This window comes from Sitophilus oryzae, unplaced genomic scaffold, assembly GCF_002938485.1.
Source record: "Sitophilus oryzae breed Bouriz unplaced genomic scaffold, Soryzae_2.0 scaffold_1350_pilon_pilon, whole genome shotgun sequence".
NCBI classification, from domain to species: Eukaryota; Metazoa; Arthropoda; class Insecta; order Coleoptera; family Curculionidae; genus Sitophilus; species Sitophilus oryzae.
This window is the reverse complement of record NW_022146005.1, coordinates 1,355,310-1,380,349: the sequence shown is the minus strand read 5'-3', so window position 1 is coordinate 1,380,349 and position 25,040 is coordinate 1,355,310. Positions and strand designations below refer to the sequence as shown.

General features: G+C 34.1%; 2 protein-coding genes across 2 annotated transcripts; both read right to left on the bottom strand.

Annotated features, from left to right (window-relative positions):
• Positions 1-12,229: 12,229 nt before the first annotated feature.
• LOC115875169 (10 kDa heat shock protein, mitochondrial) lies at positions 12,230-13,140 on the bottom strand. Its single transcript, XM_030890575.1, has 3 exons — positions 12,984-13,140; positions 12,686-12,847; positions 12,230-12,623 (listed from the first exon to the last, which is right to left on the bottom strand). The coding sequence occupies exons 1-3, from the start codon at positions 12,984-12,986 to the stop codon at positions 12,480-12,482; spliced, it is 309 nt and encodes a 102-aa protein (XP_030746435.1). The 5' UTR covers positions 12,987-13,140; the 3' UTR covers positions 12,230-12,479.
• A 6,865-nt stretch (positions 13,141-20,005) lies between these two features.
• On the bottom strand, positions 20,006-24,438 carry LOC115875168 (transcription factor HES-4-like). The gene is made up of 2 exons (XM_030890574.1): positions 24,154-24,438; positions 20,006-21,508 (listed from the first exon to the last, which is right to left on the bottom strand). Exon 2 carries the CDS (start codon positions 21,474-21,476, stop codon positions 20,682-20,684), a length of 795 nt encoding a protein of 264 aa, XP_030746434.1. The 5' UTR covers positions 21,477-21,508; positions 24,154-24,438; the 3' UTR covers positions 20,006-20,681.
• Between the last annotated feature and the right edge of the window lie 602 nt (positions 24,439-25,040).

The window sequence follows — 25,040 nt, the reverse complement described above, 5'->3', positions numbered from 1 at the left end:
TCCAGGTCCTCGTTAACCACTCTTACCCCTAACTCGTTACACCGCGAAACGTGGGGCCTGGCATTATCATGCATCAGTATAAACTGATTTCCAATGAAAGGAGCAAATGGAACGACAACTTCTTGGATGACATCTTCAATATAACGGTGGGCATTGAGAGCTCCATTTTCAACAAATTCAAGATTGTAAAAATATCAGTACTGTAATTAAAAATGTGTCGGTCATAAAAGAAAGAAGGAAAATTTTTTTTTATCAAAATGCCCGTCCCATTTTTTCCACAGGGTTCTTGAATTTATTGCAAAAAACGAAGTTTTGATTTACCCCGGTATAAACCCACCTAACCGAAATATTAAAATTTATCCAGAAACTAATACCATAATCATAAAAATCGGATTACAAAGTCAAAAGTTATGTAACATCAAACTTAGTCAAAATTTTAGGATGGCGGAACTTCCCCTAGGAGATGCAAGACCTTGTCGTTGGTGGGGAAGCTCTTGGTCAGGTGCTGGGGGAAATCCCCCCAAGCACTTGGCTTGGTCTAAGAAGCATCTCACTCATCGTCTTGTCCCTGACTGTAGTGTCGTGGCCAGGGAATTGCACCAAGACATATAACGATACCGGGCGGGGCTACGGACAGCCTCAACCTTGGAGCACCGGGGGGCACCCCATTGTATTTTACCCCTTACTTCTACATGCGGGGCTCTGTAGAAGTGGACCGACTGTCCCTAGCGACTCATGGGAACACTATGAGATCTGGTAATAATAGTAATAAAAAACATCACCGGTGAAGCTGTGGGAAACCCCCTAGCAACACTGGGAACAGTAACAATGAAAGTTCCAAGGGGCCAAACCCAAAGAGAACTACAGGAGAGGTGGCTGACACTTGCGTGAGACCATCCTCCGCAAGTGGCATACAAGTTACCACCTCCTCCAAGGGTCGGGAGCCTACCCCCTACCTCTAAACCCAACAGGCGACACAAGCTACCGTTTCGTCTACCCGGCCTGGGTCGTAGCCCCTCGACTGTGAAGGACACGGGTCTCCGTAGGAAGTCCTGGGACTGTATGATGAGTTATAACTCAAGAAAGGGGGACACAATAGATCTCTAAGGTCGCAGAGATTAACCCCCCTCCCACTTATTCTAAATTCTAATTCTAGGATGGCGGAAGTTTATATTAAAAAATATTCCCATTAGAGAGGTAATTTGTTGGGACTCTCCGATCTGATAATGGGTGAGCAAAAAAAGCAACATTTCTTGGATAATAATTTTTTAGAATCAACATTGCAGCTTTTAAGAATAAGAATAAACCAAACTCCATAAAATAATATATAAGATAGACATAAGTACCCGGAAAAATTGCAGAAGATGGTGAGGAATTCCGAGCACACTCGAAATAACACGAAAAAATAATCAAGCCATCCTCATTCCCGAAGCAAACACGTCTCCCTCTCTCGCCACAACCATCCGGAACCCATATATGGCACCACAAGCGGTTCCTATGTACCCGTCCACTCCACAACGACTCGAGCCTCCTCGTCCCAGCCAAAGTTCTCTGTCCATATTTAACAACTCTATTAATACGGCTAATGCATTTGTAAATTTCTATTTTTCGCATTCCGGCCGGTCATCGCAGCCGGTCGCTCGCTGAATGTCAGCTGGTGCGGTTCTTCGCTCCGTCTTCCTATAGACAAGATGCTGCTGCCGCTGCTGTTGCTGCCAGCTAGCGCTAGTAACGGCACTCTCGCTGGCCGGCTCGCAGCAGAAGAAAGAAGAATGTCCGCTTTTGCCGTTCGCAAATGTTAGATAGGAGCAGAAGCAGAGTGTGTGTGTGTGGCTTGAGAGGATGAAAAGGTTCTAGACTTGACATTATTAACATACCTAATCGACTTTCCTGGTCGTCTTTTTCAACTGTGTTGGACATTGTATTTGTAACTTTTTCTGATTACGTTTTAACTACAGAGCAACAACTTCTTGATGTTGTCTTGATTTCAAGACAAGATCAAGACAAGAAATGATTTTTGGTTTTCAAGACAAGACAAGAAATTACTTCTCAAGATCAAGATTTCTTGACAACAAATCAAGAAAATCTTGAAATTTCTTGAAAATAAAAAAGAAATACTCGTTTACTTAGGTATTTGTATATTATATGAATATCCAAATTGATGGATAAAAAAATTATTAAGCAAAAACTATTTGTACGAAGCGGCACTTTGTCGGATATCCAATGTCCAAAATTGACATAAGTACGTCCAAAGTCGGATGTCCAAAGTTGGCATACTGTGGGAAAAATTAAATTGGAACCTTTTTTAGCGCCTAATAATTTTTTAATATTTAAATGTATTTTTTTATAATTTATTGGATATGTTATGGCCTACGATATTACAATAAAAAAAACTTTACTAAGCGGGTCTACTTCAGTGGCATACAGACTTTTTGAATTAACGTAAAACTTTTAAAATAAAAAAAAAATAATAGATTTTAATGTACGCCACTGAAGTAGAGTAGCTTTTATCATTGTTGTTTTGGCTGTTTTTATCTGTAGTAGTATTATCACCGTCACTACTGTCAAAGACCCTAATTAAACTTCTACGTCCAGGTGTTTGAGGTGGTAGGCATAGATAAATGCAGCAAGTTTAGATTGGAAGGCCGTAAAAATTTTAGGTCGCGAAATTATTTTGGGTCGCGACCGTTATATGCGATCTGGCGCTGCTACCGCGGTCGCTAAGAACAACGGCAAACAAAAACAGAAGTAATTTTCTCTTGTCAAAGTCAGAATCTTCAAAAATCACGAGAAGAACTTAAGAATCTTCACTTTTACTCTTACACTGGACGCGCGTTTCGCTAACCATGTTAGCATCATCAGCAGGTGATCAGATTTAGTCTTGATCATCTGCTGATGATACTAACATGGTTAACGAAACGGTTGTAAAAGTAAAAATGTTGTGGTGTATTGTGGTGATTTAGTGTTTTTATTTTGCTGTGTAACACCAAAGGTTCCAACCCCCTAACTGTAATGAATACTATATATAGTAAATATAAACTTTTGTTGGTTCTACCTATGTAAAAATTATGCATATTCTGTACCTCTAAAGACTTTAAACTAGTTGCTTCACTTCTTACCTAAAAAGGAAGTGGTAAGAACTAATTCTACTAATTTACATGTAAATAACATTCGGTGTTACTGCTCTAAGTGTTTGAGCTATCGAACAGCCAGCCTCACAAAGAGCGTCTATACAGATTATACATGACCAAATAAACAATTAAGTCCCCAGAGTATTATCTGAAATAATTTCGAACAACGTAATATACAAAGCTATTAATGTTTTTAGCGTATATTCTTTCTAAACAAATTACTTTAAATCGAACACTTTCAAAAGAAAATGGATCGCTGAAAAATTACATCTAATTATTAATAATAGGCGACGTATACATAGAATATAAATTTAAAATATTCTCATTCTCCTCTCTGGAAGTCTTAACAATTTATTACACTCGGTATAAAACTTCTGGGCTATTTCCTTTTTACAATCATTATTAGAATTCTTTAGATATTATTATGTTTATATAGTGTGTTCGAATAAAAACGGCGTCACGTCAGGCATATAAATATCAATTTATAATACACTTAAAATAAAAATGTATACAGGTGGGCCCGAATTGTATTTGGAATTTGGAAATCTTTGGCAGTGTATTCTGGAGATAAAAATAAGTAAAAACGTTCGTATAAATGATTCGTTTCTGAGATACAGGGTGTAGAAGATTTATTTTTATTTCGATTCTTTCCAAATGTCTGCATTAATGCCGATATAGCAGCCTTCGCCATCTGGAACAGATCTCTCTCCCTCTCTCTCTCTATCTCTCTCTCTCTCTCTCTCTCTCTCTCTCTCTCTCTCTCTTTCAAGAATTCAAAGAAAAAATTCAAAAAATTCAAAAAAGAAAAATTACCGCCTTGAAGAGATCAAACTAACACTACCGCTGGCAGCAGTTGTTTAGCAAGCGCGATATTTTATTAGCATTTTAATGTTTCTAAAACATAAGACAAAATAAGAAAATGGTGGAATCCACTGTCATGTCTCGAGTCGGAACTCTAGCGAGCGCGTCTTAAATCTCCGAAACATTTTCCTGTTCTGTTTTTTCCTGATGCCGCCGGTTTCTTTCGTGACCGGGCACTTTTTGGCCGGTACTAAAAACACCGAGAGCCGTGGACTTTCTCTTTTCGACTCTATACGGTACGGATAGGTACCACAGCCGAAGCCGTCAAGTACGTACAGAGAGTTGAAAGTACGCGAGTATTCAAAGGAGAGGCTGTGTGGCCTGTGGCCTGGCTAAGCGAACAATATCCATTATGGTCTTTTGAATTTCACTGAAAAGAGGGAACTTATTATCTTATAGTGGAGACGTTTAAGACCTGTATGGTCTTTTTGTTATCTTTATAATAACCTTTATATGATCGGTAATAGATTTTGAGAAAATTTTAGGAATTTTTTAGATTAATTTAAAATTTTCTCTATTTTTTTCGCCAAGTTGCTCAAATTATGCTATGCGTCTATAGGTACTTTATATAATAATGTTGATTTTAATGATCGTTTAATCCTGCATGACTATAATTTCTATTGGTATCTTTACGACTTTTACTCAGTAGTCAATTATTTGATGTTAATTAGAATTAATAATAAAATTAATAATGACTTTTTTTTAAAACAAACGTTTTTAAATGCTCTGAAATGAAAAAAATACTGTTTAAATTTCTGTTTATACAGGGTAAATCTTAAATAAGTGCAAACATTTTCAGGGATGGTATATTTTGACCCCAGGGACACGTCTAATTTTTAAAACCAATTCATTTTTTTTAGTTTTCAAAGTTGAGTAACTCGATTATTTTGGACTTATTTGAAAATCCTATACCGGGTGCGTCTCAAAAGTGGCTCACTTTTCTATCACTTTTTTATTTTTTTTCAGATAAAAAAACAAGATTTGGTATATTATATGACATAAATTAGGATTGATTGACGTATTCAATTGTTTTTGGTCATTTTCTGTTTCACCGGAAACGACTACCACTTTTAATTTTTAAATGGTACCCTCTGTATTTATCCTTTATTCGATAGAAAATGACACTCACTTAAAAATTTTTTATTTTAAATATCAATCTAGAGTGCCATGGCTATGTTAAAAACATTAAGTTTGAATCAAGGAGCCTCGGAAAAAAAATCTTCAACATCTTTTGTTTGCGAAAAAAATATCGAAATATATCATCCCTAAAAATATTTGCACTTATTTAAGACTCATCCTGTATGCAAGGGCGTATTTTGATGTAAAAGTTGGAAAACATCAACAACACCTCAAAATAAGGTGATTTTTTGTCGGAATTTTTGGAGCATTTGTAGATTTACTTCGAATACTATACAGAGTGAATGTTAAATAAGTGCAAATATTTTTAGGGCTAACAGATCTCGATAAAAGAAACATATTTCCTCATTACCGTTTTTCAAATAAATCAAAAATAACCTAGTTATTTTACTTTGAATATTTCCAAAAAAAAAAATATTTTTTGCTGAAATTTTGAAAACCACTGGATCTTTTCTGGATTTTCTTTCTTAGAACTATATTATGCATATTATCAATAAGTTATATTTTTTAACGAAAAACTAAAAACATTTCCAAAAACTTTCCAAATTTTCAAAATTTCTTTTTCGCGAAAAAAACCTCATAATCGTGTTTCTAGGGTCGAAAATATACCTATAATACCATTAAAAATATTTGCACTTATTTAAGACTCACCCTATATAACATTAATTTCTAAAGGATCCCTCATATTTTAGGAAAAAATAAAAAACGTCACAAATTTGGTAAGTCGATCCAAGTCGATATTGGCGAACAAGTAAATAAATGTTAATATTAATGCCTTTAAATTTTATACTATATAGGAAAATCAGATACCTAAAGGTGCCTAAAGTAAGTATTTATTTTGGAAAATTATTCTCCTACATACGCACAATTTTTACGTAAATAAACCCATGCCGTCTATTATAAATTTCTAGTGATTGCAGGAGCTTTCCACTTTTGCAGTTCTCTCTAATAATAACCGATATTATACTGAAAATGAGGACACACACTATATATGTGTACGTAAACATGATTTGTTCATATTAAAATTAATCGAAACAAACAATAATAATTTTGTTTAATATTCTATTATAATTCTCCAAATAAAAACATCAATCAAGGCGGTCTGTTGTTTTATTTCGAAAACAAATTTACTATTAAGGTAAGTTAGAATTACTAGGAAGCAGTCTAGAAATTGTCCCTGGTACACGGAATAGCTAATATAACAAAAATAAACAATTTTATTTATTAGTTTCATAAGTCCAGAAGAAATAAAAAAGTTTAACGTTTTGCATGTAACCCATGTAATTTTAAACCAATAATATAATACATTTAAAAAGATATTGAATGAAACCAGACGACAGACAGGTAATTTGTGATTTCCCGTACAATCAAAAATTGCAGCGATTTTTTGCCAATAATTTTTAATCTAAAGTTCCGTCTACACTTAACGTTTTACATGTCAGGCAAAACTGATTAAGAATTACGGTATATACTGAAAGTCTTACCTGACAGTTTTTCAATTATAGCATTGTATTTATTGAAGTTGAAAATAAAGTCATGGAATTTTTATGTATATACTATAATAGTATATTATTCAACGAGCATATAATGGTGGCTGTTATTCACGCGGACATAAATCGTCCAAGTGAATAACAGCCATTATATGCGAGTAGAATACTATACTTTATCTAGGACTATCAAAAAATTTAGTATTAATATAAATTTTTATTTTGAATGTCAAAAAAATATTGAACGAGTATAACGAGTAAGTAACATGGAAACAAAACATTGAAATTTTCTTTAACTAGGTAGCTAACTAATTAAAACAAAAATTATTTATTTACGTTAATGGTAATGTTTGACAGCTCTTGTTTGGAGGTTGGATCGAGATATCCGCGGAAGCGGTGAATAATGAAACCATTATTCACTAGTGAATAATGAATATTATTATTATTTCATAAACTCATGCATAATAATCAAATTATAGACGAGTCGTGGATAAAATTGTATTTATTCTCTCTATTTCATCTGTAGAACACGCGAAGCTAATAATTGTGAAAATAGTATTGTTTGGCAATTATCATAAAATATATCTAAACAATTTTGTAAAATTACATTAGTTTATGCAACTATGCAAAAATATCAGAATTTTTATTTGAATCTTGTAGTTCAAGTAATGGACATGGACCTTTTTTTCGTTCACACCCAAGGTACTTCATACGGTTTGACTTTGAAAAGGTCTTACTTGAACATGTAAGACTGACAGGTAAAACCTTACGTGTCGACGGATCTTTACTCAACTGATAATGATGTTTGGCTTGTAGTAAATAAAGATAAAATACCAAATTCTTAGAACATTATTCACGAGTCAGAAAATATTGAGAAATGATAGATAATAATGAATAAAATTGTCATTCGCGATACTCGCAAATTGCAAGGGATTAGAAGAAATCTGAAAAAGTAAATAAACTATGTAGTAAAATCTCATTGAATACCTTCGACGCTTATACAGGGTGGTCAAATATTTCGAAAAAGTTCCATATCATTTTGTCTATTTAGGATTATCGCTTTCATTTTTTTTATAAAATAGGTATACAACCAAGTGTATTGTACACGTTTTAATACTAGTTCTTATGGATATACAGGGCGGTTCAAATACATTTTTGTGCTAAAATTGTAGATTTTTAATTAGAACTCTAAGTATACCGAGTGCGTCTCAAAAGTGGCTGACCCCTATAACTTTTTTATTTTTTTCAGATACAACAACAGAAAACAACGAAATTTGGTATGTCAGTATATGACACCAATTAGGATTGATTGACTATTCAATTGTTTTCGGTCACTTCCTGTTTCACCGGAAATGACTACAACATTTTTGATTTTTAAATGGCACCCTCGGCTTTTTTTTACTTTATTCGATAGAAAATGACACTCTAAGCAGAATGACATCATATGTCAACTTTTGATATTTTCGCTTAAAACAAAATTGTAAGTATTTTAAATTTCAATCTAGAGTGTCATGGCTGTGTTAAAAACACTAACTTTTAATCAAGGAGCCTTGGAAAAATAGATTTCATCGTCTAATGTTTAATACTGCAAACCAATAGACCCCTACCCAAGCATCATATTCAAAGATCTTAGATATCATCATATTCAACTTATCTTAGATAGGAACTCTCGGAAACAAGAAATAACCATCTTATACGATAGTCTTGAGTGCGATCAACTCAGTAACCGTCGGTGAAGTTGATCAAAGAATGCCTAGAGGAGCTGAACAAATTAAGCAAAGAAAATAATGTACTTCTACTCTGGGTGCCAGCCCACAAAAGTATAGAAGGTAATTAAAAAACAAACTATCTAGTTAGAAAAGGAGCGAACACTCCACTAACTGGACCTAAACCGTTCTGCTTCCCAAGTGGAAACCAACTTAAAGGTTGATTCTCACTATATACCTTCCGTTTCCATTCCATATCCATTCCATATCTGTTTCGTATTTTTTATTGTATTGACGCTATACGCAAGCTTCCGTTCCGTATCAATTCCATACTTTTTATTGTACAAATTACGAAAGTTTTATTTTAAAAATTTGTATATTTTGTAAAAGGTAATAAATTTAATTAAGAGATGAAAGATAAATAAATATCACCAAAATGTTAACAGAGCTGGTACAAATGTAAGACATTGACAATGCTGTTTCCGATACGCTTCAGTCCGTCCGCCAAACAAATGTATGGAAGGAAAGGATAGGATATGGAACGGAAGGGAAACGGAACGGATAGTGTGCATTGTCCTATTCATTTACATGATATAATATTTTATGTAAACGGAAGGGAGCTGATATGGAAGGAGAGGAGTTATAAACGAGAAACCCCATAAAACACAGGAAAATAGGACATCCTGTGCTGATACTGTACTGATTTATTATTCCAAGAAAACGTTTGGAGAGATGGAATGGTATCAAAGTTCATTAAAATCTTCCCTTGCAAAAAGTTGGTCAATTTAATGAACAACATGCTCTCGAACAGAAATATCCAAGTGCATTTGAAGGGAGAAAAAAGTCGCACTTACAACAGCAACAGTGGCCTCCCGCAAGGCTCTGTACTTGCCCCTATTCTTTTTAATATCTATACCGCCAACCTCCCTGCTAGAGTCACCAAAAAGTTATATACGCAGATGAAATTGCACTTTCCTACCAAACAACTGATTTCATTAGAGGCGAAAATATTCATCAGTATTATCGGTTGCATATTATCAGTTGATTTGCAGAGGTTAAATGACTACTTTCACAAGTGGAGGCTTCGCCCAAACATGCTAAGACTGAGATTTCGTGCTTCCATCTTCCCAACTTACAAGCCAAGTATGTACCGCAAGTCAAATTTGGGGATCAACTGGTAAAGTACAACTCTCACCCAAAGTACTCTCACGTTCAAGCCACCCTCACCAAGACGGCTGCAAAAATAAATTAGGTAGCAGCTGGGGAGCAAACGCCAGGGTACTTAACTGCAATGGCCCTCACATATTCGGTGGCAGAATATTGCTGCGCTGTCTGGATAAATAGCAATCATACTCATATCTTATTGACACTCGTCTTAACAGCGCGATGATAATTATAACGGGCACTCTCTCTCTCTCTCCGATCCAATAGCTCTCCATATTATCAAACATTAATCCCCCTCATTTGAGAAAACAATGTTCATCTTCCCATCCATGATAATTCCGAAAATTTCTTGCATCGCCTGAAGTCCAGAAAACCGTGGGTATTAGGACAGCAGCTACTTTCAACTTTCGGGTTGAAGACTGCTGACGAGATGAATGGTCACAAAGTAATCCTGAACTTCATCACTTGATTACTCAGTACTCAGCCCTCCCGGATTCAACTTGCCAAGAAAAACGTGGACAACACTCAATCGGTTCAGAACTAACCATGGCAGAACTCGCTTCTGGACACGCAAATGGGGACTAACCGACAGCCCTAAGCCCTAACTGCAATTGCGGACATTCCGAACACACCCCTTGCTTTTCATATCGCAACAGAGTGCTCATTAAGGCGCAGTTCTCTTTAAATCGTCTTCATGAGGCTGACCTGGATGCTATAGAATTGATCGCAGAGCTAAATCTTATAGTGTAAAGTGTAAATTTATGTTGATTTTTGAATTGTTTGTATTTTTGTATTGATTTTTTCTTAATTTTCATTATATCATGTGTACTCTTAATAGTCCATACGAAATATATATTTTAAGAACAGAAACTGATCATTTAGTACATTATCACCTTCTCTTATTAGATATACTTAAAAAAAAACAACTTACATAACGTATTTTTTATAAACAATTAGCAACCTTCCTGTTATACGTAGTTCAGTCACAGTAAAATATAATCGGAGATTCTCTGATCCGTTTATATGTATATATTTTATTTAGACCTTGAATGGGAGGTTTTGGAATCACAACAACAAAAGCAATTCATGCTGTTTTCGACATAATCATAGTAATAATAATAGCAATAATAGAAAGGGAAGTGAATCGTCACTTGAACGCACATGAAACGGGTTTTAGCTAATTTTTTCATCAGAACAAAACTAATATAAATAAAATGAAGTAGTCTCTTCTCTAGTTGAATTATCAATTGGTACATCTGATGTATTTCTCGTAAACGTAAAATATATCCTTCTAATTTTACAGACTATAAGTATATTTTGGCATATCTTTGTATTCTCTACTACCATGCAGGTGTTCACAAATTCATCCTCCTCTTTAGTTCTTGGTTTTATAAAAACCAATTTACTGTATGAGAACATTTATATTTTTCTTCCAAGATGATAAAATATCCTGAACTCCTAAAATTGTTCTCGGCATATGGCTTTATTTGTTTGATTTAATTATAGGAATAAGAAAAATGAAGACAAGCTTCGAAATATGTCTGACCAACTGTCGCCTCCTCAGGTAGGTAGTTCAACAGACGACGACAGTGTTTACTAACGGACTAATTAGTCCTAATATTGTTAATTGCCTTTCCGCAATAAATTGGGTACCTATGGCTATATATTAATTGGCATTGCCGTAGCACCTATTCATTAATAAGCCACAACCGTTTATTCGGGTCCCACTTACGACAAAATACAGGGTGTTCCTTTAGTGACATAATAATAGATAAGGGGGTGATGCTTGACCTATTGTCAGAAAACAACCTCTTAAAAATGTATGTCCTAAACATGTTAAGTTTTGAGATACAGGGCGGTATAACATTTCCATTTTTTCTCAATTGGAAATTTTTCTTCTTTTTAATTTCAATTTTTCTTCTTTGATATCGTTATAGATGTCTACTATATTCTATCGAAAAAATCGGCATCCAGTTGGCTTGAAAATGAACATCGATGACATTCCCCATATAATTTTACATAATATAAACTGACAGCGATTTTCATTTCATAGCCACCTTTGACGCCGTTTTTTTTCGATCATATTGTATAATAACATGAGAGCAATTATGAAAAAAGTTTTTGTTAGAAAATTTGACCACCCTGTATCTCAAAAGTTAAGATGTTTAGGACATATATTCATATAAAGTTTTCTACTTAGAATGATATGATAGCTCCAGAATTGACTCCTTAAATATTAACATCTCAATATTAAGGAACACCTTGTATATGTTGTGCAGCTTTATATCTCATTTTGTATTAATTAGATCCTAAAACATCAAATAGTTTTTTTAAATTATAGTTCTTAGGTATTATAAAACCAGTAATATCGTAGTAAATATCTGGTTGCCTACCTACAGCAGTAATTCTTCAAATTGAAAGCTGAATAGCTTAGATTTTCTTAATTTTAGTTCATTAGTTAATTCACTTATTATATAGCTTTTTTCACAATAAAAAAAAATACTATAAAACTCTTGTTTGGAGAACTATAACTTTTTAAATCCTTTATTTGACTACATGTACTATAATTTTACTCCAAAGCATACTTATATTGCATTTTGCAATATTTAATTACAATATACTGTTATACTGCTCAGGTAATATTGAATGGATATGAGAATTTTTTTGATGAAATTGAGTGTTTTTTATGGTGCATCTATTTTAAGACTTGTGAACAAATAATTGGCAATAAAAAGACAGTATTTTATATAAACATCTTATTTAATAAGTAAAAACAACTTTTCTATTTCCTAATGCAGACTAAAACAGCCATGCAATATTTCTGACAACAGATAATAAAAGCTAGTCAGAAATATTGCTTACAACGTTTCATTTTGTTTTATAAAAACGATAACGTGAAACTTCAAAAGTACATTAACAGATCATACTTTTTAAAGACAAAAAATGTCCTGCATTTTTACAGTTTAGTAAATATATCAGTCGAATACAAATAATTACGCATCTACTTTAGCAAGAATGTCTGTTTCCCTGTAGAGATGGTATTCTACGTTTTCTTCAACTTCCACCTTGGTGCCACCATATTCAGGCAGAAGAACTTGTTCGCCTACTTTAACTGCTATGGGAATGTGAGTACCATCCTATAGTTTAGAAATATAGTAAATTATAATATCAGATAATCGTTTTAATAATAAAGTATTACCTCTTTTCTTTGGCCAGGTCCTACAGCAACTACGGTGCCATGCAAAATTTTGCCTTGTGCTTTTTCAGGTATAACAATACCACCTTTCGTCTTAGTTATAGCTTCCGCTTTCTTGATAAGCACACGGTCGAAAAGAGGTACTAAACGTTTCAAGACTCCGCTCTGTAATAAGGAAATTTTTATTTATTAACTTTTAAATTCACAAATGCCATGTAGAATAGTTCTATTGGAATTAGATAAACCTGATCTACCAATGAAAGTATTGTACCCTCAATGAATTTAAATATTAGTAACTTACCATTTTTATTAATTATTCTATTCCTGAGGATATGAAAAGGTACTTTATTATTTGTACTTAACAGTACGAATTTTCTGGAATTACCGGGCAACGAGGCTTATAATTTTTTGAGGTTATCAAATCAATTTGACATTTGACTTTATGAACTTTGATCAATAGAATAATTCATAGAAATTGTAATGGCTGTATTTGCTCGCAGAGTGAGTGAAAAAGAGATAAAAACTCTGACGTACGTCGAAAATTAACTATTTAAGAATTCAATGAAAAAATTATATGTGGATAGGCAACTTATTATACTTCTAGGTTTTAAGTTACAGAAACCTATTTCACTTATAATAAATATAAGATTTCCTATTGAAAACTACTGTTAGATGGCAGAACTAGTACTGGATAATTTTTATACAGTATGATTAAAAATGCTATAAAATCTGATAATGGCTCTCATTTTATATGTAAATTTATATGCGAAATGTCATCGATTATCATTTCCTTGACTTACCTAATTAGTCATACCTTGTATGTAATTATATATAGAGAGACCAAGAGAGACTTTACTTTAATGCCTAGGCTAAAATGACCTTTTTATATTGTCAATCATGTCGCAGAAATTAATACTTTTGTGACGTTTGAAAAAAAAAATACGCGTATTATAGTTATTTGGACTCTAGGGTAATTTCGCATTGATTCGGATAAGTATCTAGTTTTCGGCCCAAATACTTCTATAACTGTTTCTGCTTTGGTTTTGGAAGCATCGATATACGACGTTATACGTTATGGTATGGTTTTTTAACTACTTAACCAACGTTATAGCTAAGAAGAAAATTGATTTAAGAAAATTAATTTATTAAGTTTTTGTAATCCTTTTTTTTTGTAGAAACGGAACTTTACAGACTAACAATAAAATTCCGTCCTTCGATCCGTTTTTTACATACTCTCTACAATACCCAGTTGCGGAACAATAGACACACGACGCGTTTTTTTTCGGGAAACTCGCGGCCGGCAATCCGGAAGTTTAATAATAAGTATATTTTCGTACTTTTATGCTTAGGCGTAAAAGTCCTTTACTTTTATGCCGATGCGTCAAAATGACTTTTTATATTGTCAATCACGTCGCAAAAATTAATACTTTTGTGACGTTTGAAAAAAAAATATTTTTTTTTTAAAAGAAAAACACTTCTTTATATTATAATAATACATATTTTTCTAAAAGAAACGCAATCGCTATATTTCTAAACATTTAGGTAAAAAATGACATACTAAAAATAAACATATTGTTGAAAATTTTCTGATATGTCTTCAGAATATTTATTCTGAAGAATCTTTGCTTCCTGTCCCAATTCTGCATCGGAATAGTTGGAAAGTACATATATTTCGTTAAAATTTTAAAGTTACTTTCCACTTTCTATAGACCGGAAAATCTGTTAATTTTATACCGTATGATCGAAAAAAAAAACGGCGTCCAGTTGGCTTGGAAATGACGATCGATGACATTTCCCATATAATTTTACATTTAAAATGACAGCGATCTTCATTTCATTGCCATCGCTGACGCCGTTTTTATTCGATCATACAGTATTATATCAAAATTTTTGTAAAATAAATTAATTCGAAAAAGTCTTTGTTTCGAGGACATTTTGATTATTTTTTTCATCAAAATTTACTTTGATCGTTTTGTTGTTTTACTACTAAATCGTGCTGTAAGATTGAAATGCCTTATGAAGAAAATATTTTATTTTACAGACTAACTAATTAAAAAAATATATAAGGCACACTTCATTTTATTTCCTCTCTTCAACTCAAATAATCGGTAATTGGTTTCCCGTCCAATTTTCACTTTTTCCAACTTAGCAACCGTTTCAAACTTTTGCTCGAGTGTCGGTCGTATTCGTCGTCGCCCCTAGCGCCGGAGAAACTCTAACTTTCTGCCCTTTCGGCGTCAGTCCGCGCGCACCAAACTATAACTCGCTAAGCTTTCGCCCACGAAAAACAGTTTCCACAAAGTTTCGCTTAGTTTCCGATCGGAGGAAAACTTTGCGACGGAACGGCTGCCGCAATTTCCCGATTGCCGGCCGCGAATTTCCCGATAAAAGACGCGTGTGTCTATTTTCCGCAACTCGGGTATTGTAGGGAGTATGTAAAAAAACGACTGTATGTAAAAAAGGACGGAGTTTTATTGTTATACTGTAAAGTTCCTTTTCTCAAAAAAAAAACATTACTAAAACTTAATTTTTTTTTAAATAGCTTTTCTTGTTAGCTATTATAATGTCGTAGATGTTAGCTATAACGTTGGCTAAGTAGTTAAAAGACTATACTTTAACGTCGTATACCGATGCTTCCAAAACCAAAGCAGGAACTGTTATAGGAGTATTTGGGCCGAAAACTATATAGCTACTCCGAATCAATGAGAAACTACCCTAAGGTCCAAAAAACTATAAAACGCGTAAATTTTTTTTTTCAAACGACACAAAAGTATTAATTTTTACGACGTGATTGACAATATGAAAAAGTTATTTTAACGCCTAGGCATAAAAGTAAAGCACTTTTACGCTTTGAGGCACAAAATGACTTTTTGTGCCTCGTCACAAAAGTGTTATTTTTACTCCTAATAAAGCAATATACTATTTTAAATAATTTTAAATGTTCGAAATAACATAAAAAGATTTAAAAGTAAATAAATAAATAAATAAATAAATGCCTTTATTGTCAAAAAATGTTTCAATTTGTGGACAAAGGTAAACTAACAAACATAGTAAAAAAAAACAAGGTACACAAACAAACAAACAAAAGATAATACAAAACATTATACAAATAATATTGTCAGTCTTATTGTTAAAATAAACATATATAAATGTTTACAATGTCAAAGAACAAAAAAAATTAAAATAATATTCAAAAATATTTAGCCAGTTTATAGCAAAATATCAATGACCTCTAAATAAATTAATTTCTGATGTCATTAGTAAATATAGCAATAGCAAACATTAGACCAGTGTTTTCAAGATCAAATTCGATTTTCAATTCAAATATAATTCATTAACGGCGTAGAAAGCCTTGTCTAGTAAATAAAGAGTTCAATGCTTTGCGAAATGAAAAAAATGATGTTATGGATTTGATTTCAAATGGCAGGTGATTGTGCATTTTTTTCGAGTTGTATAATATTGAACTTTTAACTAACTCTGAGCGTGGGGTAGGTAGATAAAGATCTTGCTCCGCGTTCCTGAGTGGATAAGTGTGAGATGGCCTTTCTTGAGAAGCTGATACATGTTTACGTATTAGGCAAACGGATTCAAATATAAATAAGGAAGGAAGAGTCAATATTTTTAATTCTCTAAAAAAGCCCCGGCAATGAGTTCTGCTGTTTAGCCCCAGTGAATATCGAACAGCTCTCTTCTGGAGCTTGAAAATGCGGTCAAATTGAGCCTTGTAATACCTTGTTAATCCAGAAACTATGGTTACGCTCGTTGAATTTGCCACTTTATGTCAGTGTATGTAATAATATATTTTCTTACTTTTATGTTTAAGGATAAAAGTGCTTTACTTTTATACCTAGGAGTTAAAATGACTTTTTTATATTGTCAATCACGTCGCAAAAATTAATACTTTTGTGACGTTTGAAAAAAAAATTAAACTGACATTAATAATTGTCAAATTCAACGAGTGTACCATAGATAAAGGAAAATAATCTACTATTAAGAAGTGTACCCATTATTGCTCGACTTTGCTCGATATACCGTATAATCGAAAAAACAGCGTCCACTTGGCTTGGAAATGAACATCAATGACATTCCCATTTAATTTTACATATAAAATGACAGCGATCTTCATTTCATAGTTATCACTGACGCCGTAATTACAGGGTATTACTTTTAAAATTATTTGTTTAAAACATTATTTGTGACATTTGCAAAAAATAGTATGTTTTATTCGGAGTAAAAGTGTTCTTTGAGTGCCTCGCCTGTCAAACGAACATCCTCACAACCAAAAGTGTGTCATTTATACCTATTAAAACAATATTGGGTGCGTCTCAAAAGTGGCTCACCCCTATTACTTTTTTATTTTATCAAATAAAAAAACGAGATTTGGTATGTTAGTATATGAAAAAAATTAGACGTATTCAATTCTTTTCGGCCACTTCCTGTTTGAACGGAAATGACTACAATTTTTGATTTTTAAATGGCACCCTCGGTATTTTTTTACTTTATTCGATAGAAAATGACATTCTGAATAGAATGACATATCATGTGTCAACTTTTGACATTTTTGTTTAAAACAAAATTTAATTTTAAATTTCAATATAGAGTGCTATGGCTGTGTTAAGAACACTAATTTTTAATCAAGGAGCCTTGGAAAAATAGATTTCGTCATCTAATGTTATTCGTGTCTTATCCTGGCCGGCTAAAAGATGCGCAAATTGTAATTTTAGTCATATCTCAATTTTTTCAAATGGAACGAGGGTGGCTCATTAGAAAACACCGAGGGTACCATTAAAATCAAAAGTTGTAGTCATTTCCGAGTTGTAGCCCATAGTCCGTCAACCAAACCAAACAGGAAGTGACAGAAAACAATTGAATACGTCAATCAATCCTAATTTATGTCATATATTAATATACCAAATCTCGATTTTTATCTGTAACAATAAAAAAGTTATAGGGGTGAGCCACTTTTGAGATGCACCCGGTATACTATTCTTGAAAAGCATCACCTTTTCAATCTTGAAATTTTACACAACATTGTTTTGACTTTGGAGCACTATAGTCATTATCAAGTACTAAACTATGGCGATTGCCTTGTTGCAAGCCATCATAAAACAAGAAGTACTATAACAAAGAAAAAAACATTTTATTAACGTTAAATATTTATTCAACAAAGAAAATCTGAACAAACAAAGATGCTTGTGGGGAGATGGCGAATTAATATTGCAAGGAGCCAGGGATTAATCCTTAGACCTAGCGCCTATTACTGCGGTCCCCATGTGTCGCCATTACGATTCCCTTTAGTTAGAGTTGTGATCATTTCTCGGCTTTGGGTATACCCTACCCGTACATGGGTTTACTTCCATTAACTTTGCCTTATTAATATTACTAGCAGATGCTTTGGTTTCATATTGTATTATTATATAGGGGAACGCTATATGTTTTGTAGTAGGTAATTATAAAAATGTATTTTTTTAAGCGATGGTCATATGTTTTTTTTAATATCTTATATTTGATATTTTATATAATATGTTAAACGAAATGGAAAGGTAATTACACATTTTATAAATAATCATCATTACATCATTTTTAGCTTATTCAACCATTTCCAATTATGCGTTGGTTTGGCTCTTTGTAGTTGGGCCCAATGTTGTCTGTTGTTGGCTATGCGACCTCAATTTATCCCTGCTAATTTCCTAATATCATGGTCCCATCTCAGGTTCGGTCTTCTTCTAGGTCTCTGAATTCCTTATGGGTACCATGCTGTAATTTTTGTGATCCATCTGTTGTCCGTCCTTCTTGCCAGGTATCCTGCCTAGACCTGTTCGGTGTAGTGAGATTTGAACACCGGTATTAGGTGTTGATGACCACCGGTGTTTCAGTCGGTGTACCGGTGTCAACACCGACACCGGTATTTATCTCACCACCGGTGTTCATTTCAGCACCGGTGTTCATCTGGACACCAGTGTTTATCTCAACACCGGTGTTTATCTCGACGCCGGTGTTTAACTCAACACCGATGTTTATGTCAACACCGGTATCGCAATGAACACCGGTGTCGTGATCAACACCGGTGTCGGTGTCGATGGTGCCATTTGTTTGTTTTTCTTTCGTTTTTTGAATGTAATATTTTTTAGTTTATTTTACAGCTACGAATTTTTGTTTTTTTATGTTTTGTTTTGTTTTCTGTTTGTTTTTGATTAAACAATTTTTTACTTTATAGTTGTTTATCTGACGCTTCCACTTTATTTTAGTGATTAGTCTGACAAAAAAATATATTTAAATTTGAAAGCTTTAAATTAAAGTCGGTGCGCTTTAATAAACGATAAAAATAAGAACCGATACGACATTATTATTATCAGGTTTATTTTGAACTTATTAATTAACATTATTTCTTCTTTAACCCGTTTACCAAACACGTGTGTCGATATCAAAACCGGTGTCGTAATCAAAACCGGTATCGAGATGAACACCGGTGTTGTAGAGGAACACCGGTATCGAAATGAACACCGGTGTCGGTGTCGACACCAGAGCACCGGATAGTCCATATTTGGCTACCGGTGTTAAAACGGTGTTTGGAACAGGCCTAATCCTGCCCATTGCTACTTGAAGGATTTGATTGGGTATGGATGACATCTATTACCTGGGTTTTTTGTCGTATCCACTCTATTCTTTTGCGGTCTTTCTTGGTTATTCCCGGCATAATTATGTTCCACTGAGTGTTGTGCGACCTGCAGTTTCCTTGTTTATGTCCGTTTTAGGAGTTCAGGTTTCGCATGCATAGGTTATGACTGGTAGTACACATTGGTCGAATGTTTTCTTCTGTAGATAAAGACACTTCTTCTGTAGACACTTGCCAAGTCGGTAGGCCATTGACCATGATATGGCCGAGGACCGCGGTTCGGATTCCGCTTACACAAAGTAGGCCCCGGCCAGATTAGCCCTGGCAGCAAAAAGGAGACGTTAACTGAAATCTTTATTTTACTTTTTTTCTTTACGACTATTGGCTATTAGGTTCCAAGATATTCTTCATCTATTTATAGTAATATATAGTAATATCACAGGTAATATGTATAAGTGACGTAAACAGAACATGTCTGGAGTACTAAAGGTTTAGTTTTACTTACGTAAGCTACAATAAAAAACGGCGTCAGAGTTGACTTGAAAATGGTCTTTTTCATTTTATATGTAAAATTATATGAGGAATGCCATCTATCGTCGTTATCAAGCTCGTCAATTTGACGCCGTTTTTTATTCGATCACAAGAAATAAAAAGGCATCAAATTTAGAAAGTGCTTTATTTTAATAAAGATAGAATCGTATCACACTATCCGTTAGAAAGAAGATATAGTCAATAACAATAAAAATTCTAACACAATTTCAACAAATTATAATTCTATAATAGTTCTTGCGAACATTCACCTATTTCTATTTACAGTCATTCAGTATTTACAGTTTTTTTATCATCATGTAAAAAATCTTCTAGAAAGCTCTATGGAAAAATACCGTTAAATTGAGATATAAAAGATGAATTAAGTTATTGATAAACATATTATTCAACACTTGAATGTTTTATAGCTGCCATTCGTTGAAAATAAAACTTTGGCTATACAATGTAGTCATTATTGTTGTCTAAACTGATCACTAACAATAAAATATTGCACAGAAGACAGTAACTACGCTGATGTTATTGGTGTCTTTGTCCAGAATACTTGAATTTGCATACTTGAATTATATATGCTTCCCAGCTATTTGGGGTGGAATGTTGAAAACTTATATGAGGTCGATGCCCATCTCATAAACTCAGCTATCTCTATCTCTCAGTGGTAAGTCTTTCCGCACACTTTTGTCTATAATTATCATTGTGTCAGTTTGAAGACCTTCAAAATTCTTCAAAACTTTCTCACGTAATTCCGGATTTGTAACTAATAACTGTTTTAATGGCCGCTTGAGAAAATAAGCTCTATTGCACAAAAAATAAGTTAAATTATAGCTCACATATCCATTACCAAGGTCTCCACATACTATCAACCCTTTCGTTGGCTTTACTAAAGTCTAATGGTATCTCAGGCTTTGGAGGGGCATTACAACTTCCTGTTGGCTTATCCATATCCATTGGTTCAACTCCACCATTGCTACAACTTCCTCCTGAAGGTCCCGGGCTTGGTGCTTCTTCGTTAGTTTGGCGTAGATTTACTCCTAGAGCATTCGCCAATTGCACGTAATGCTCTGGCAATAACAGTACAAAATTCCCATCGTAGTTTTTGATAGCTTTGGGATCTTCTGTCTTAAGCTCTGGCCGAGGATTATTTAGAGGGTTCATGCTGGTATTATTATTGACTTCCTCCAAAGTACTCGAATCCGGTGGTTGTAACCGTTCTTCGACTATTTGAGGTGGAATATTCGAAGCTTGTCTGAGATCGACGTCCACTTCAGAAACACAATTATCTAAATGTCTTAGTAGTCTCTGTCGGACACCTGTATCTATAACTGTCATCGTCTGAGCATCGGGGGTTTCCAAGTACCTCTGGACTTCCCTGACGCAGTCGGAGTAACCGGCTTTGTAGTGGTTGATCCCTTTGACGTCGAGGCTTCGATGGCGTTGGAAATGGCGAACGGTAAGTTCCAAGATGTCGGCTTTCTCTAGTTTGGAATGTTTGGTGTTGTCCGCTTTGGCGGTATCGAGGATGAGGGTCTTGAGGGCGGCGAGGCTCTGGTTGATTCTAGCGCGGCGTCTCTTCTCCATTAGGGGTTTGTTGGCTCGTCTCGGTTCAGATGGACGCTTACTTTTGGCTGTCATTACTGAGTCATGGACGCCAGCGAAACTGTCGCCTGGAACAAATACATACTGTTTAGTTGCTAGTTATTATGATTAATTTTAATATTAAATTAGATTGTTTTGAAACTTTTTTGTACGTAGTTTATCGAAATATCACAGGGTGAGCGTGCATTAGAAGTTTTTAGATAACTAGAACATCTAGCTCGGAGATTTTTTGCACATCATTGTTTTATAACGAGATTTATTGATTAAAAATATTTTCAATATGGCGGCACTTCCAAAAATACCGGAAGTTGACAACAATTTTCTTATTTTAAAAGGGTACCCCCATTTTTTATTGGATACTTAAATTCTCTGTAAAATTTTATAAATTTTGATATAAAATACTTTATCCTTGACATTAACTTTTATTTATTATTTTTGTTATACTTTTTATTTGTTTATTTTTTTATTATTTTTTTTAATTTATTTATTTTCATTATTTTTGAGAAAAAAAAATATTTAAAACTTTTGGAGGAAAAAACTGCATGTCAAAAAAATTGATATAGCCTAAAAGTCAAAATTAATAATTACCACAGCCATTGTGACATACAGAGAAGACATGTGGCTGAATGTGGCTATCTATTTCAAAAATTAAATTGTTTTAATGTCATATAATAGTGGCCGTAGTTGTCATGGAATTGAACTATTAAAAAATTATCATAAGTCATTTTTTTCAACCGAAAACCCACTTTTTTAATTCACTGGTGAAAAAGTTTCTCAAATCGTTAGTTTTTGATATGTTTTTCTGTACCTAAAATAAATGGCTTTTAAATTATTTAAGATTTAGCTTAAAAGCGTATATTTTTCTTAATGAAAATACGATTGAAAAATATCTATTTATTTCTCTCTAAGTCGATATAGAAATTTGGAAAACTATAAACGGAACTAACCATTTTAGAGCAAGCAATTTTTTTATAAAGAATTCATTTTTCTTAAAATGTCAATAATATAAAAGTTTTTCCTCTTGTAAAGACTATCCGGAAACATACTGTATAGTTCTTATGAAAAAAAAACTTAAGGATTTCGTTTAAGTTCAGGTCTAAACTGGGTACTAGGTTCTATTTCATGAAAATATTACTGTTTATTTATACAGGATGTCTCGAAAATTTGTGATTAGCCGAAGGTCTATTTTTTAAATGGCACACCCGGTATAGTATTGCATATTTCCTGGTTCAGATCTTTTCTTGAATACTTGAGATAATCTTCAGTCGTTATTTTTTTGAGGTGAAACTTCTTTCCGCTGATGGGAGTGAAAGTTGAAGGCTGTGACACACGAGACGCGAGAGGAAAAGTGGTAACGATCAGAGATTATGACGGAGCGTCGTGACGGGCCCTATGTGAGCTAGGGAGCTGAAATTCGGAATGAAGATATTTTCGAAGATATTCTCGAAAAGCTTTTCATAATATTTTGGCGACGTTTCGTGTACTACGAACCGTTATTATCAATGAATCAAATCAAAAATTCGTCCGATTTAAATGAAATTTGGTATGTCGATAGATTGAAACAAGGCCAACTTGAACGTGTACGACAGGTGTCACTGTGACAGTTAGTTTTGACGTAAGAAACGTCAAAAGTTGATGTAGTCCGATCGCGACCAAATTTGGTGGGTAGGCTATGTGAGCGATGTTGTACACGGTCCCACCCTGCAAAGTTGGATACGACATTTCGTTTACATCTTCATCAGAGTGGAATTAACGATTTGATATTGAAGAAAAATGTGGGTCGATTTTGGCTTAATTGGGGACAGGCTACAGGATGACGCCCTCGACGTTTCGAACCGATGCCTCTAAATGGACGAAATCATCGGGATTTTTCTTAATTATGGGTCGATTAGAATCAAACTCGGCACGTGGATAGAGGCACCCGAATGGAGTGCTCAGACGGACAGACGGATAGACAGACAGAAGGAAATAAGGAGAAGTTTCACTCCAAATTTGCGCACATAGTGCACACACAATTTTTTTTAGATACAAATGGATAAATAAATAGAAAATGGATTCTGCAGCATTTTATGAAAAACATATTGTTTATTACAATTTCTGTGTATTTACTGTATTATAAATATTTTAATGTAAATTATACAAGGTACTTAAAATATAATCGGCGATAATTTTGGTCTGTACTCAATCAATACTCTAATCTGTATTCTTATTAGTTTTTTATGACGCTTACAGCGAGCTGGAGAAGGTTGTAATTTATTTTTACATTGAGTAAAGATGATTTTTAAATGGTGTAGTTTAAAATTCGAGAAAAAAATATTTTTTTTGAAATAGACTTGTGCTTCTCGAAAAGTTATATCGTTTTTAATCTTTTTATAATTATTAGTGTTAATTTTTTACAAGTTTTTTGTAAACTTTTATCATCGATTATCATACCCCAGCCATTTTTTTTGATCATACGGTTTTATGTATGCTACCTTGGAAAGAAATGAAATTCAAAAATAAAATTGATCTGGTATTCTGTGTAAGAACACTTGTTCAAAATACTGTATAATAAAAACAAAGAAATAAAAAATAAATAAAAAAATAAAATAAACAATTAATAAAATAAATAATAAAATCGAGAAAAAATGTAAAAAAAAACAGAGTAAAAGATAAGATGATCAAACGTTTCATGTAAGACTTATATAGAGTTGAAAAAAATGCTTTAACTCACCCTCTAGTGTAAAAAAGTCCGTATTTTCTACGAGAAATCGCGCCAAAATTCTTTCGAAATTTCTCAACAGCCGACAAAATAAAAATCCGACAAAAATATTTCAAAAAAATCAGCTTTTATCAGCGTTCAAAAAAATTCACCGCCAATCAAATAAACAACAAACTTTCTCTATTACGCTTACGTCTCCCCGAACTATATCGCTTGGCGTGGCGTTCCGACGCGTTCCCGATACCCGTCTGGTCGTCGTCGCGGCGCTTCTACGCTCGCCGGCGTCGCTTTCTGGGCAATGAGGCGTCGAGTGCCGGAGGCGCGCGGGGGCGGCGGTGGAGGCGACAGGCGTCGGTGGACGGGGGCGGGTGGGCGCGGGGCGGGCGGGAAACCGTTTGGTCGCGTGCCGACACCGCCACATCGCGCTGCTGGCACCGATGGAGGTCCCCGCACGAAGTGAGGGAGGTTGGGAGGCGAGGAGGGAGTGAAGAGGTGGGTGAGGGAGAGTCGGTGCTGGTCAAAATGTTATCGGTACGGATTTCGTTGGTTTTTTTCAGGCGCTGAGGTTAATCACTATGACCTTATAGATCTATTGTGTCCTCCTTTCTTAAATTCTAACTCATCATACAGGGTTTAGGGAAAAGCCAATATCTGAGACGGCTTTACAGAAGGTAGGGGTGAAGTTTTTTTACTTGATATCACTTATAAAAAATCCAAAACAAACACCAAAAAACCAAAGCAATCAAAACACGATGTAACCTAAAACGCGTCTGTTTACGAATTTCAATTGACAAGTACTTTTCAAATCTTGATATGTCAATATTTTATCAATAAATGAAAATGGTACACTTCCGCCAGAAGTGTTTTTGTGTGTCTATGTTTAGAAAAATTTCTAGAAT